This window comes from Macaca thibetana, chromosome 8 (assembly GCF_024542745.1).
Source record: "Macaca thibetana thibetana isolate TM-01 chromosome 8, ASM2454274v1, whole genome shotgun sequence".
Classification (NCBI taxonomy): Eukaryota; Metazoa; Chordata; class Mammalia; order Primates; family Cercopithecidae; genus Macaca; species Macaca thibetana.
The window spans coordinates 110,750,344-110,764,591 of NC_065585.1; the positions used below are offsets into that span (position 1 = coordinate 110,750,344).

At 36.8% G+C, this 14,248-nt stretch overlaps 2 protein-coding genes across 18 annotated transcripts in view; both read right to left on the reverse strand.

The window, feature by feature from the left end:
• The window catches only part of MAK16 (MAK16 homolog), a 1,030,778-nt gene that overhangs the window by 792,173 nt on the left and 224,357 nt on the right, over window positions 1-14,248 (reverse strand). The window lies entirely within an intron of this gene.
• The window catches only part of NRG1 (neuregulin 1), a 1,132,381-nt gene that overhangs the window by 39,776 nt on the left and 1,078,357 nt on the right, over window positions 1-14,248 (reverse strand). For 15 of the 17 annotated variants that reach the window (XM_050802453.1, XM_050802452.1, XM_050802463.1 and 12 more), the window contains one exon: window positions 440-569. In XM_050802453.1, the coding sequence (XP_050658410.1) occupies window positions 440-569 (130 nt within the window). Of the gene's footprint in view, window positions 1-439; window positions 570-6,507; window positions 7,957-14,248 lie in introns of those variants that run through there. The other 2 variants (XM_050802466.1, XM_050802465.1) reach the window with 1 other exon arrangement.

Sequence of the window (14,248 nt, forward strand, 5' to 3'; positions counted from 1 at the left end):
GTTGTCTTATTCATTTTGCAGGTGATCACTGGGATAAGAAAGCAACATTATCTTGCAGCTTAATTCATACATTGGATGTAGAAGTAGATATCAAAAGTTATAGGCCTCTGTGATATCTGCACATCTTTTCTGAATAACAACAAGAAAAACCACAAGGAAAGCAACAATATAAATAACATGGCAAAAACAAACGAACAACAAAAACAAAAAAACCCCCAAAAAACCTCACACACATTGAAAACAGCAAAAAGCAATTCTGGATATGACAGAGGAGTGATGACGAATGGTGTGAATGTTTTAAAACACTCTACATATAAAACAGCATTATTCAACATGATGCAACAAAACTGGAAAAAAAGCAACAATACATCATGAGACATAGAATCATCTGAAACAGGGAGTTATAGACATAAGCCACATACAGAATTTCTTTTCTTACTTGCACAAGTATCTCGAGGGGTTTGAAAGGTCTTTCACCATGAAGCACTCGCCTCCATTCACACAGAAAGTTTTCTCCTTCTCTGCGCATTTTACAAGATGGCTTGTCCCAGTGGTGGATGTAGATGTAGCTGAAGAGGAGAGAAAGGAGAAAGGTTAACATTGACTTTTTTTTCTCCCCTTCTAAGCAGCCATTAATCTGAAATAATCCTAAAAGGAAGAGTTCATATAAGGTACAGATTTCACTACACTTGCAGACCTTACAAACAATAGCAAAGAAGTTAAGCACTTCGTGGGTCTAATTACATAGAATCAAATTATAAAAGAGAGAATTATAGAGTTAACTAATTTTATAATAACTAAATAGGAAAAGGGGCTCAACATTTTTTAACCAATATCTTATCTTCCAGGTAGTTGGAAAAGAGAAGCTCTATTGTCATTAAGTAAAATACATTTCTCAGGAAGGTTCAAGGTAATGGTATAAAGTCATGTCAGTGCAGCTCAATTTAGACATCTATTTTTGATGGCAATTAATTGATAAAATTTTTTATTTTTGAAATGTTTTACATGCCTATTGACTTTATATTTTTTAGACATGATGTATATATTGAAAAAGAAACACAAGTTGGCTTATTTGTTCCAAATGAAAACGTTACAGATTATTAGTCAGATACATATTAACATGCAGATTAGAATTCATTCTCTTCTAAATTTCTTTTCTACTCTAATTTCTTAGAGGAACATGGTTGAATGTCCAAATGTCATCATACGTTTAGGGAAATGGAAAGAGTCTAATATCACTGTAAATGTAGACTAAAACACAACAAAATATCTCCATTTAGAATGAGAGGTAGAAATATGTTTCAAGTTTGGTTTGCAACACCTTCATATAATGAACTTAATATTCACTTGTCAAACTTCACATTACATGAAAGTGGGTGCATGAATTATACAAGCCAAACCTCTCAGCCCCAGGCCACCAGGGCATTCAGTACCAGGGTGCTTCTTCTCATATCATTGGGAACACCATGGGCAATACTCAGTCCCAACCAAAAATAGTCTAATGTATACAATGTTTATCAATGATATTATCAGGATGAAAAGCAAAACCAATAATATCAAGACAGTGTAGATTCTATATACTCTTTTAGGAAAAAAAAATCCATCTTTAGAGGCAAATTTTTTTCTTGTCTACTGATACATTCTTATGAATTTTTAATTCCTTGTCTGTCTTCCTTACTAATTTCTATTTTATTATTTGCATGTGAGTTTCATATGCCCTTGTTTACTTTTATTTGACTTGCCATATATTACTTTTCCATTTTCTTCTGCCTTTCCTGTTCATTTCCTTCGAAAGTCTACATTTTGTTGTGACACATAACCTAATTTTGTCTTCTCCCCTGCTTGATTTTTATTCTGTCTGACTAGAATACTCAACATCTGATTATTCCATTTCTGAATTACTCATGGCCTTGCTTGCCTCTTATTATCCTGTCTAAGGCATGTTTTTGACCTCTTTCATTGATCTCAGCATGGCTTTTTTGAATAACAGCAAAAGACACTCAAAACAACTTGGACTTTGGAGACAGATGTGGTTCAAATCTTGTCTCCTACTGGCTTTGAATAAGTCACTTAACCACTCAGATGCTCAATATTCCCATCAAGAAAACAGGGGTAATGGCACTCTTACAGAATACTGTAGAGATTATGAATAATCTAGATAAAGGAATTGGCCAAAAAAAAAAAAAAAAAAACAAAAAAACTGGCATTCAATGAATAGCAGCAAACATTAACGGGCAAGTAGGGAAGGCTCTTAATTTGGGTATGTACCAATGAGAAAAAAAGCTTGACAATGGAAATCTGGGGACTTCAAAGATGTATGCTATTTATTTATTTTTTTTAAAGGAGAACTTTAGTCCTAAGGAGATGCATGTTATTCCGGAATCACTACTATGGATAAATAAGAATTGGACTAATTTTTTATTACTCCAACAAAAAGTTATTTTCAAAATACATTTCAAGGCATCTTTTCCAGGCCTACAAAGCAAACAACTAAACAAAAGGAATAAGAAAGAATGAGTAGACAGGTGATTTTTACCATCAATTATCAGTTATAATTTAACATCTTCAAGAAGAGGGGAAACACGATTTTCACTGTTTGGTCTGTAAAATTGTGGAGTATACAACATTTCTATATATCACACAGCATATAATTTTAACAAAATATTATCCTTTCATGTGAAAACTACTTATTTAGGTGCTATGTATTAATATTTTCATCCATGGCAATTGCCTTTAAAAATACTGGAAGTTGGCTGGGTGCAGTGGATCATGCCTGTAATCCCAGCACTTTGAGAGGCCGAGATGGGCGGATCATGAGGTCGGGAGTTTGCAACCAGCCTGACCAACATGGTGAAACCCTGTCTCTACTAAAAATATAAAAATTAGCTGGGCGTGGTGGCAGGCGCCTGTAGTCCCAGTTACTCAGGAGGCTGAGGCAGGAGAATCGCTTGACCTGGGAGGTGGAGGTTGCAGTGAGCTGAGATCGCACCACTGCAGTCTAGTCTGGATGACCGAGTGAGACTCCGTCTCAAAAAAAAAAAAAAAAGAAAAAAAAATTAGGAAGTTTACCTTGAATGTTAAAGGTTTTGTGCTTAAAGGCTTTCAACTGCTGACAGAATTCCATGGGATGACAAATGGAGCAGGGTATCCTTGCTGCCCCAGGTGACAGTGCTGAATGGGCCACCTGTGGTGTGCTGTCACCATGCAGTCCTGCAGAGGAACTCTGAACCTCAAGCAGACCCTAGTGGCCTTTGCATCTCTGACAGGTTGCTAAAGATTACCCTTCATGCATCCTGAACAGCAAACACTGCATGGGCTCTCTCAGGACAAACGCCAAGGCTTTTGCTAAAAACGACAAAACCAACATTCCACCTCCCCCCAAAATGTAGACACTCCTTATAAAATGTAAACTAACAATAAAAAAGAGCAGTGATATAAGCAACATACAGACATACCTCTTCCTTAGAATTTCTGATCTTATGAGATCATCAAAATAAGATGAACAAATATGTTAAAAACTAGAAACAACCCTTTTTTTAAAAGGCCTTAAAAATATATCTCCCTGAAATGATTATCCTTGTAATGCTATCCTGAAGCCCCTAGCTCTGACATATTCATTTAAAAAATTCTTAGATCATTACCTGAAATGGGATATTTGACAGCAAACTGATTCTTGGAAGGAAATGAAGTAGCAAGTATCTCATACAGTTATGGATTATTATGCTTAGCACTTTTATCCTTTAGCAGTAGTGAGATCAAAAAATGATCACGAATTGTAAGGCAGCAATGCGCTCCCAGGTGATGCGAAGTGTTAACTGACTGGAAGCAGCTGCTCCAAACCAGCAGCCAAGCACAGGAATAAGCTATAACTGTCAGAAGAACCCAGGATGGAGATGGTGCTCTATACACCCTTCAGATTTTCGCCAGGTTTCCTTTTGCTCTCCTTTTTTGAACACAGTGCCCTGACAGTCTTACACAGGCCTATAAATTTTGCAGTGATATTTTTTCTCTGTGCCGTACACACTCAGTATTCCTAAATCAGTTTCCATTTGGTCATTCAACCAGGACATAATGAAACAGACACAAAGGGTCCTATGCCAAACAGAGCAAACAGCATTCTTTCTCGGGGAGGTGGGAGGAGCTGTATTAAAGGTACACTAAAATTTGGAAGATAAAATAAGTTTCAATATATAAAAGACGACCCCCCTCGCAATAGTTGTTCCAGGAAGGAGGTGAAGTAGCTCTCACTCATTCAGGGCTTCCTAAACCTTGTCTCCCTCCGATTTGTGGCTAGTTTTTCACAATTTGGGAGTTATCTTCTAGTGCCTACTAAATGAACAGCGATCAGAAACACTACAAAATCTGACGTTACTTTGATGTTTGCCATTTATGTGACCACTTTATCCCAAACACACTTTCTTTGGTATGTCAGCAACTACAGTATTATAAGCAAGAAAGTATAAGGTAAAGCAGTAACTTACTATTAGGTTGGTGCAAAAGTAATTACGGTTTTGGCCATTCCTTTTTAATACCACAGAATGTATTTTGTAGTATTTTACTCTAGACCTGGTCTGCATTGGCAAAAAAGGTCAGGACAAATGATAATTGCGGGGGAAGCTGGACAGTTCTCTGAAACAGCTGAGAACTTGGGGACAACTATCATCATTTAGGGGCTCCAAAAATCCTTTACCACACAACAGGACTCCCTCTTTCCTTCACGCCCTCCCTCTTTCTTCCTTCCAGCCTGCCCCTCCCTCCCTTCTTTCTTACCTTCCTTCCTTCTTTCCCTCCTTTCTTATTTCCTTCCTTCCTTCATCACCTCCTTCCACAATCCTTTTTTTTTTTTTTTTTTTTTTTTTTTTGAGATAGAGTCTAACTCTGTTGCCAGGCTGGAGTGCAGTGGCGCTATCTTGGCTCACTGCAACCTCTGCCTCCCAGGTTCAAGCAATTCTCCTGCCTCAGCCTCCTGAGTAGCTGGGACTACAGCCACAAGCCACCATGCCCAGCTATTTTTTTTTTTTTTTTTTTTGTATTTTTAGTAGAGACGGGGTTTCACCATGTTGGCCAGGATGGTCTCCATCTCTTGGCCTCGTGATCTGCCCGCCTCAGCCTCCCAAATTGCTGGGATTACAGTCGTGAGCCACCACGCCTGACCCATATTCTTTAATGACTGTTTATTATGTGCAAGACATAATGATAACAACCAAAATCACTGGGGTTAAAAACTGTAAGACCATGACCAACTCTCCCTAGAAGAAAACCTTCATAGATAAAATGTAGTGAAATGAACACTGAAGTTGGCTATGAAGAATCAGGTCCAAGGCACAATTTGCCAATTATTAGCTGTGGGACTTCTCTCTATCTACCTGCCTTAGAATGAGATACCCCAAAATGAGATACCAAAGGGTTGTTGCCAAGTTTATTAAAACACTTTGTCAGTTGCCAATACTCCACACAAATATATGATACTGTTACTATTACTGATGACATAAATATTGAGCAAACAAAAGTAAAAAAAGAAATTCTGTCCAGACTGAAATTTTACATATATAACCAAGCCTCAATAGTTGTTTCTTAGGAAATTATTCTTCTGCAAAATATGAAAAAAGATGGCCTAACTTGGAGTGACAATCACTTAATGATTATAAAGCATTAAGTAAATATCAATAATCTATGTTTAACTTTATCAAAACTACTTGTCAAAAATGTATAACCACTTAATTTCCTTATAAAATAAAATTGAACAATTTAAGAGAAATTAGTATAAATGCATGATTATTTTATCCTTTCAAGATCTACACAATTCTTTAATATTTCTGACCGAATTTCCAAATTACAAGAATTAAACTTACTCACAATATTATATATTATGTGTTATCATAACAATTTTTTAAAGTATAAAATATTTTAAAATAGTGTCATGTCCATGGTATGTGAAATGTAATATTAACTTTGTTTACAACTTAAGATGTTGGAAATAATACTATTGTCCATTTTGTAAATATGCAGAATAAATAGCTGAGAAATAATCAAGTGTTCTCTGCTTGTTACTAAATATTTTCCCATGGAATCAAACAGTATTTCCCGTAGACTGCTGGGTTTTTTTCTTCTCAAGACAGGCTAAAAAAATAATGCTGTAAAGGATGGCTTGCTTTTCTTGCTTGTTTTAAATGGTGTTTTCCTTATCAGTGAAGGAGACAAAACCAGTAGACCAGGACCATTACACAAATGCAAACTGCTGATAGAAAGCCACTATTCTTCTTTGACAATTAGCAGGAATTAGCATGAGTATACAGTGTATACCCCACAAAGCAATCATTAGATCCTGTTTTCCTTGAATGAATTAGTCCTCACCCACAGCTTTTAGGACAATTCTTTATGAGTTACTTACAGAAAATTAAACTAAATAACTCTATACCATTTGCTTAATAAAATATGCACATTTTAAATATTTGAAAATTAAACTTCTAGTCACTACAAAATTACAGGATTTTTTTTTAACCTTACCTGTAATATCTTCAATGCTTATGTGTTTAGGAATCTGCATACTTTCCTGCTCTTTGATGTCCAGTTAAAAAATCTGAAATTATTATTCTTGCTCTGAATATAGCTCTTTTGCAATTAGGTATAATGAGCAGACTGAAGTCCTACTGGGGAAAAAATGCTGAGATGGCTCCTGAAGATGAAGCTCTGTAGCAGAAGCTGAGTAGAAAGAGCTGTGCCACCTAATGTAGCTTCTCTAAATGACAAGGGAATGATAGGTGGAGTCATTAGTTTTCCAAAGGAAAGGTTCAGAGTCAGGCTCAGAATCACGGAAGCCTTGTCATTCTGGGTTGGCATTTTTTCCTGAGAAGTCATTTAATACTTCGCTGAATAGCAAATATGTACTTGAAAAGGAAAGAAAGTGACCAGAGAAGATCAAAGAAACCTGCCTAGAGTTGGAGGTTCCCAGAGCCAATACAGTGACTGGAAGTAACATATCATCTCTCTTGACCTCTCCTTGACTGAACTCTGCTCAAGAAACAAAAAGGGAAGCCAGAAGAATTCTCAGGAGACCACTAATGGAACCAGGACTTTCTAAAGCAGAATTAGGGCATCTAACTCCATGGAACTCAGGACTTAGCTAATACACTGGGAGCACTTAGAGGTTTACAGACTTCCTACAAGGTGACACTTTGTCCAAAGAACAAGTTGACACCAAGGGCCAATGGAGATTAACTGGTTTAACTGATGAACTTGGGCTTTGGCATTGTTCAAACACATATAGAATGGTAGGACTATCAAGGATCTTAGCACATTTTATAGTTTATCCTATATTTTAAAGGAGGATACAGATAATCTCAAAAGAATAGTTCTGCAATCTTTAATAAAATATCTCTAGCTAAGAATTCACAAAAGTGCACGGGGAAGGCTGCCCAAGGTCACATAAGTGAATTAGAAAATGCTTCCTAAGTGCGTAAGATTCCTCTCTCCCTTACAAGGTCTCTGGGCAGACCCTGATATTATTTCTTCCTATTCAGCAGAATGAAGTGACCTTTCGGTGTTTCTCCTCATAAAACAAAATTATAATTTTTGTTGTAACACTGATCTCATTTGTAGCTAAACAGAAAGCAGATTCTAAGTTCCCAGCAGTTGCTGAGCAAATGATTTGGTGTCATTAGACAGTGTTATCCTTAGAAAAATAAGATTGCCAGGAAAGGTTATTTTTCAAACCTACAAGTTGCTGGGTTTTTTTTTTTTTTCTGTTTTTCAGACAGTGCGTTTTACTCATGACACAGTCTAATCATGCTAAGTCTACTATTTCTTAGGAGAAACATCTCAATGATACAAATACCTTGGAGGATGTCATAGCTTTTCCAAAGAAGAAAAGTATCTTCCCATAGTGGATAATTGACTAAATGGAGTTACAAGAAAGTTACATTTTCTTTTTCACAAAGCCAATAATCTTTTCTTAGCTGAGAATCCAATTCCAGAAACACAGTTCTGCTATATATTTTCTACTAATCACTGACAGTTTTATATGAGTATAAAATTTCCATAGCCGGAGTCCACAAACTTTCAAGCTGTCCCTTGAATCCTTTTCCATCAATACTTAGATTCTAAAGGAGTACAATCTGTCTAGCCTGCAAAGCAAATATCAGCAGGCCATTTGACTGGCTTAATTTGATATATTTATAGATCTCACCAGGCTAAATGTGGAAGGCACACTATACTCTGCATTTTCTACCAGGATCATTTTGGGTGGAAGAAGGTCATGTCAATGTAGAAAATGTTAACCTGTCACTTTCCAAACTAGTCAAGTCTTTCATACCAAACAAAACAAATCAAAACAAAGAGGACTGAATATCCAACAAGAATCAAGGATTCAGTTATTCAACAAGCTACTGAATTTACCATGTGACATTTAATGACATATGTTAATTTATTCATCAACTAAAGCCCATTTAGAAATGAAAGTAGCTGAAAGGTCAAAAGAGAGAAATCATAAGGTAAATTCATTATCTTATTCAACAAATGAAAAAAAAAACCATCATGGCACATCAACAAATAAAAGCCATATGGTCATTTCAATGGATAATGAATCAACCTTTGATGAAATTAGAAAGTCAATTTTTATAAAACTATTAGGTATTATCCTTAAAAATCAAACCTGAATTTAATCAAACATCCACATACATGTAACCTACAGGGACTATATTAAGTGGCATCAAGAGGAGATGCAATAAAACCCAGAGAACTTTACAGGACAAATAACCTGGTTTCTTTAAAAAAAGTTAAATGTGGAAAAAGGAGACAAAAGGAGCCAGGGCTAGAATCAAACAAAGAGTGAAAAAAGGAGAAAAATTCAAATATCAACACTTAAAAGAGCATTAGGAAATATAGCAACCAATCACAATGGTTGTGAATTTTATTCAGATCCTGATTTAAACAGCTACAAATGTAGGAAATCTGATCATGGATTAAATAATGAATAACAATGTTAAGGGGTTATCATTAATTTTTATGTGTGCCAATTGTGTTATGGCTATATTTAAAAATAGAAGAGTCCTTATCTTTTAGAGATACATACTGAAATATTTATATACTAAATGATAAGATGTCTGGGACTTGCTACAAAATAGTAAGAGAGAAGAGAAATGACAGGGATTAAGATGAAACAAAACTGGTAACTGCTGATGGTTACATGGAGGTTCATTAAACAATCCTTTGTATTTTCAGGTTTTTAATATACATGTTTAAATGGATATTATATATGTACTTGTTTGAATATATGCTTATATTTATATTTAAAATGCCAAAATGCAAAAATATAATGATTTTAGGTTTTTCAAAACATGTCTTTGTATTGTAAAACTAGAATAATATTCTGTATCATCTAAGAATATCTGCTTTTAGCTAATAATCTAAATGATCCTTAACAGTGAAACTCTAGAAGAGATTTTCATGAATGTCAAACACAAGTGAAGGATATTGACTAGCAGTGCTACTATTCAGCATTGGTCTTAAAGTTCTAACCAATGCAATAAGGCAGGAATTAAAAAATTATGAGATAACTTTAGAAAATGAGAAGATAAAATAATCACTATCTGGAGATGATATGGTTGGATACCAGTAGTAACTATCAAGAAAACCCAGGGAAATTATGTGATCATATTCACAGCAGCAACAGAAAATATCAATCAGGTCAGTCAGGCATGAATCTAACAATAAATGTGAGAATGGGAACTATATTAAAAGAGTCATACATTAAGAAGGTGAATTTGGCCTATGGTTGTGGGAGAAGATGGCATTCCACTAAAGGGAAAAACCACATAAATGTAGAGGTAAGAAAGTAAATGTCATGTTTGGTGGTGAAAGGCAGCAGTTCAATTTGACTAGGACATAGATTATAAATAAGGAGGTGAAGTTAATGAAGCTATAAAATAATAATGCATTCATACCAGAGAAGCCCTTGATAACCGGGTTGGAACTGATGTTTAATATGTAGGCCATGAAGAGAGTTATGCTTTTGAGTAGGGTCATAATTAATTAAACGAATGGTCTATTCTACAGCCTTTGGAAGGGGAAAACATGGAGATGAGACAAGTGAAGGAAGTGAGAGTAGAAGAGGGTTTGAGGATAACAGTGTTTGCAAGAAAATGATGGAAAAAGAATAGGGATCATATTCAGGAAATGACACTGTATTTATATACATTAAAATTTGAGAAGAGCTAACTGCTGGAGTTCCTTTGTATTTCACACCTTGTGCTGCACCTGTTTCTAAGGCATTCAAACTGCTTATCACACATTTTCTCATTACTCTTCAAGCAATCTATGAAACACTCATCATGTTAACAGAGGAACTGAGGCCCATTCTCAATATTCAATACTCATTGGTAAAACTAAAACGTCTGTTACAGCTAAAGTTGTCACTGTGCTTTCCTAATCTCACTAGACTACATGTCTGTTGATATAAAGGATCCCATTAAGATGGACAATACCATAATTGGCTTGAAATGATATGTTTTGTACACAGATGATGAAGGCAGTGATGTGCCTATGAGTTAGAGAAGCATCTTCACTCCAGGAAATGATTTCTGACTAATGTTTTAAACAATCTAAACTTTCAGTACTTTGCAGCAAGGAGCTTCCCTGAAAGTACAGCAAAAAATGGGTTCTAGGATTTAGACAATCTTCCAAGTGTTTCGGGTTTGAGCCAGGCCTCTTTGAACAGTGGCTCTGCAGGCAAAAAGCCTGACTAATATTCCTTAGAATGTTGCACGTGCAGCTTGAAACACGCCTCTCTAAAACCCCAGACTGCACGTTGCTATATACTATTTAGCCAAATTACTGCAGTTCTGTGTTTGTGTGATGGTTGTGGACATAAATAGTTTATGTTTCCACAAACACAACATTTTCCTCACTGAGGCCAAAAATTGCTGCATAGAAAGCAATGAAGCAGTAAAAGTAGGTTTGAGCATATGAATCTTGCTCCACAACACTTGGCTAATTTCAGTCCAGATATTTTCCCACAACTCCCAGGAGTTCCTTGTTCCCAAGTTTGCGATCAGAGTAGCAAAACATCTCTCCTTGTAATACAATGTGTTATTAAATGTATATCTGCCGTTTTTAGGTTTCCAGTACAAATTCTATAGTAACAAAATAACACATGAAAATCTAACTCTTTTAAGTACTCTATGTCATTTCACTCATGACCAATCTGAACAGGAATAAAACCAGGTTTCAAAAAAACATATAATTTTAAGTGCTTTACTTAAAGAAAACACCTTTCTTTTTTTCTTGCCCCCATCCAACCCCAGGACTAGCTGGTCATAATAATTCTTATTTCTGTAAAGAAAATACACATTTTAGGTCAGAGAAATAGGCCATGAGGAGGTAGAATTGCTGCAAATTCTGTATCTTTAGCAGAACAGGGCCAAAATGATAAATTAACTTTATGCCTAAAGAAGCCTTCTCTAAAGCCCTGTGCTTTTTCTTTTTTTTTTTTTTTTTTTTTTTTTAAATTTTTGGGGCTCCACATCCAAACCTAAAAAGCACCTGTTTTTCTATTGTTGGCGTTCAACCTAATGTTGTTCAATGGGAAGGAAGCAAACAGGTGTGTGCACTCCTTTTCTACATTACATAATATTAAAAAAATTGGGGTTATGCATCCTGCTGTTATCATCTGGCCTTGCTGCTACGCGCACACACACACACACACACAGACACACACACACGCATACACACACACACATCATGCAGTTGTTAGAAAAATCTAATGGAAATCATCTTGGTTATAGTTAAACCAAAAAAGGGCATGTGGAAGAAGATCATAAAAAGTAGAGCAAAGGTCAGGGCCTTATCTCAGCTTGCCTGGCTAAATTCCCGCATTGTCAGACACAAGGAATATTAAGGTCCATACATAGGACCTTAGTTATAATTTATTAGTTTTTTCCTGGTAGCACTGTATCTATCCATGTACATGGGCTAATAAAACACTTCCATCTCCTGGAGCTGTAATAACTCAGAGTGACTGAGGTCTTCCCCCTCTTCTTTTAAAACATAAACCATTTTTGTAGGCGCTGCAAGCATGTGTTTAATACAGATCTTTGTTCTTTCCATCCATTACTACAAAGCCACCTAAGAAATCAAAGCATTCAAAACCAAATGCTAGGCTGTGTTCATTCTTCCAATTCAGTTCCTTGTATAGTCAATGTAGTTCCTGGAGAAGAGTCAAAGTCTTCAGTTGAGATTTGCCATTTACTCAAAAGCTTTCAAAAAGTAGAACACTTTGCAATATGAAATATGTGTAGCAGGAATTTGTATTTCTAGTTCAGCTCAAATAGGCATAGCCAACACCTAGTGAGGCACGTTCTAATTCAATAACCACAGAATCCAGTGACTCCCATAATGGAGAGACATGCACAGGGGTTACAATTCTGAATCCCACCAAGGGATTCAGAAGTTGACAGATGACAGGCTTGTTGTAGTGATGCCTCTAAGCAGAAAGCAAGGCCTTGCCAGGAAAACAAGACCTTGCTAAGAAGAAGAAACAAGACCTCTGATCCTATTCTTTAAAAAGGCCTGATGTAGGCCAGGCACAATGGCTCATGCCTGTAATCCCAGCACTTTGGGAGGCTGAGGCAGGAGTATCACAAGGTCAGGAGTTCAAGACCTGCCTGACCAACACTGCAAAACCCCATCTCTACTAAAAATACAAAAATTAGCTGGGTGTGGTGGTGCATGCCTCAGGAGGCTACTCAGCTACTCAGGAGGCTGAGGCAGGAGAATCACTTGAACCAGGGAGGCAGAGGCTGCAGTGAGCCGAGATCGCGCCATTGCACTCTAGCCTGGGTGACAGAACAAGACTCCATCTCAAAAAAAAAAAAAAAAAAAAAGCCTGATGTATTCAGGGCTTTTCCCTTAAGAAATCCTTACTTCTGAAAATTTTTGAAATATGGAACACTTTTGTTGAAAGAGTCAGAGACTTTTCTTGGTTTCATACTTTTTCGGTGTGTTAGAACTTCAATCACAGGGATAGCATTGTCTCTCAATAGACATCAGTCACAGGTGGGAGATCTCTTCTGTCTGGAGGCTCCTATCATTTCCTCACGCCTTTCATGCCTAGCATTATACTACAAATGGACCCTTGGATTTTCCTCCAAGTCTGAAAACCTGAGGGAAGTGAGTCATTGCTCTACTGAGGTCACACCAAGTCCTAGGAATACAATGGTGGTAGTTCAAAGGATCTTAGTTCCCAGAGACATGTTATAAAAGTTCAGCAATCCAGTTGGGTGTAGTTGCTCACACCTGTAATCCCAGCACTTTCAGAGGCTGAGGCGGGTGGATGGCATGAGCCCAGGAGTTCAAGACCAGCCTGGGCAACATGGTGAGGCCCCATCTCTACAAAAATTTTAAAAATGAGCTGAGCATGGTGGTGCGTGCCTGTGATCCCAGCTACTTGGGAAACTGAGGTCCAGGAGTTCAAGGTTAAAGTGAGCCATGTTTGTGCCACTACACGCCAGCCTGGGCAACAGAGCAAGAGCCTGTCTTAAAAAACATCAGCAATCCTTCATTGGCCCTTCATGCTGCTTATCAAAATCTGTCAGATGGCTACAGGGGTCTATCACAGCCACTGAGTCTGGTCTGAAGCTCATGCTGGGGGAGCTAACACTCTAATTGCCAAAGTACTGTGTGTCCATGTGCTTGAGCTTGTGCATGAATGTGTACGTGTGCATGTGTGCGTTTGTGTGTGTGTATGTGTGTGCCTGTGACTGTGGGTTTCCTTTCCTTGAAAAATCAAAGTGTATCCTGTCACCCAGTGACTGAAAGGCTGCTTTTTATTCTTTAGTTTTTTTGTAGAAGAAATGATCTGGAACTGAAGGATTCACTGATAAATAAGCATGTAAGTTACTTTGTGCTTAATTATATCTCATCACTCCTGTTATCAAAGCTCTTTTCCTACAGCCAGGAAAGTGTCCAAGACATCTCATTATTTTTCCCCCATTTGTGTTGTCTAGTTTTTTGTTTGTTTGTTTTCAGTCTAATCAATTGATAGCAGTAGTCCATCTTGAAGCCAAATATAATTTTAAGCAGACTAAACATAAATTGATTCATTAGTTAACAATAGTATTAAAACACATCATCATTCTTTAACATTTAAAAAAATACCATTTTATTCTTTGCTCTATTTAAGCCTTTAAACACCTACTTGGCCATCTTGTTCATTTGTCTGTTTTCATTTTTTGTTTTTGTTTGTATGTTTGTT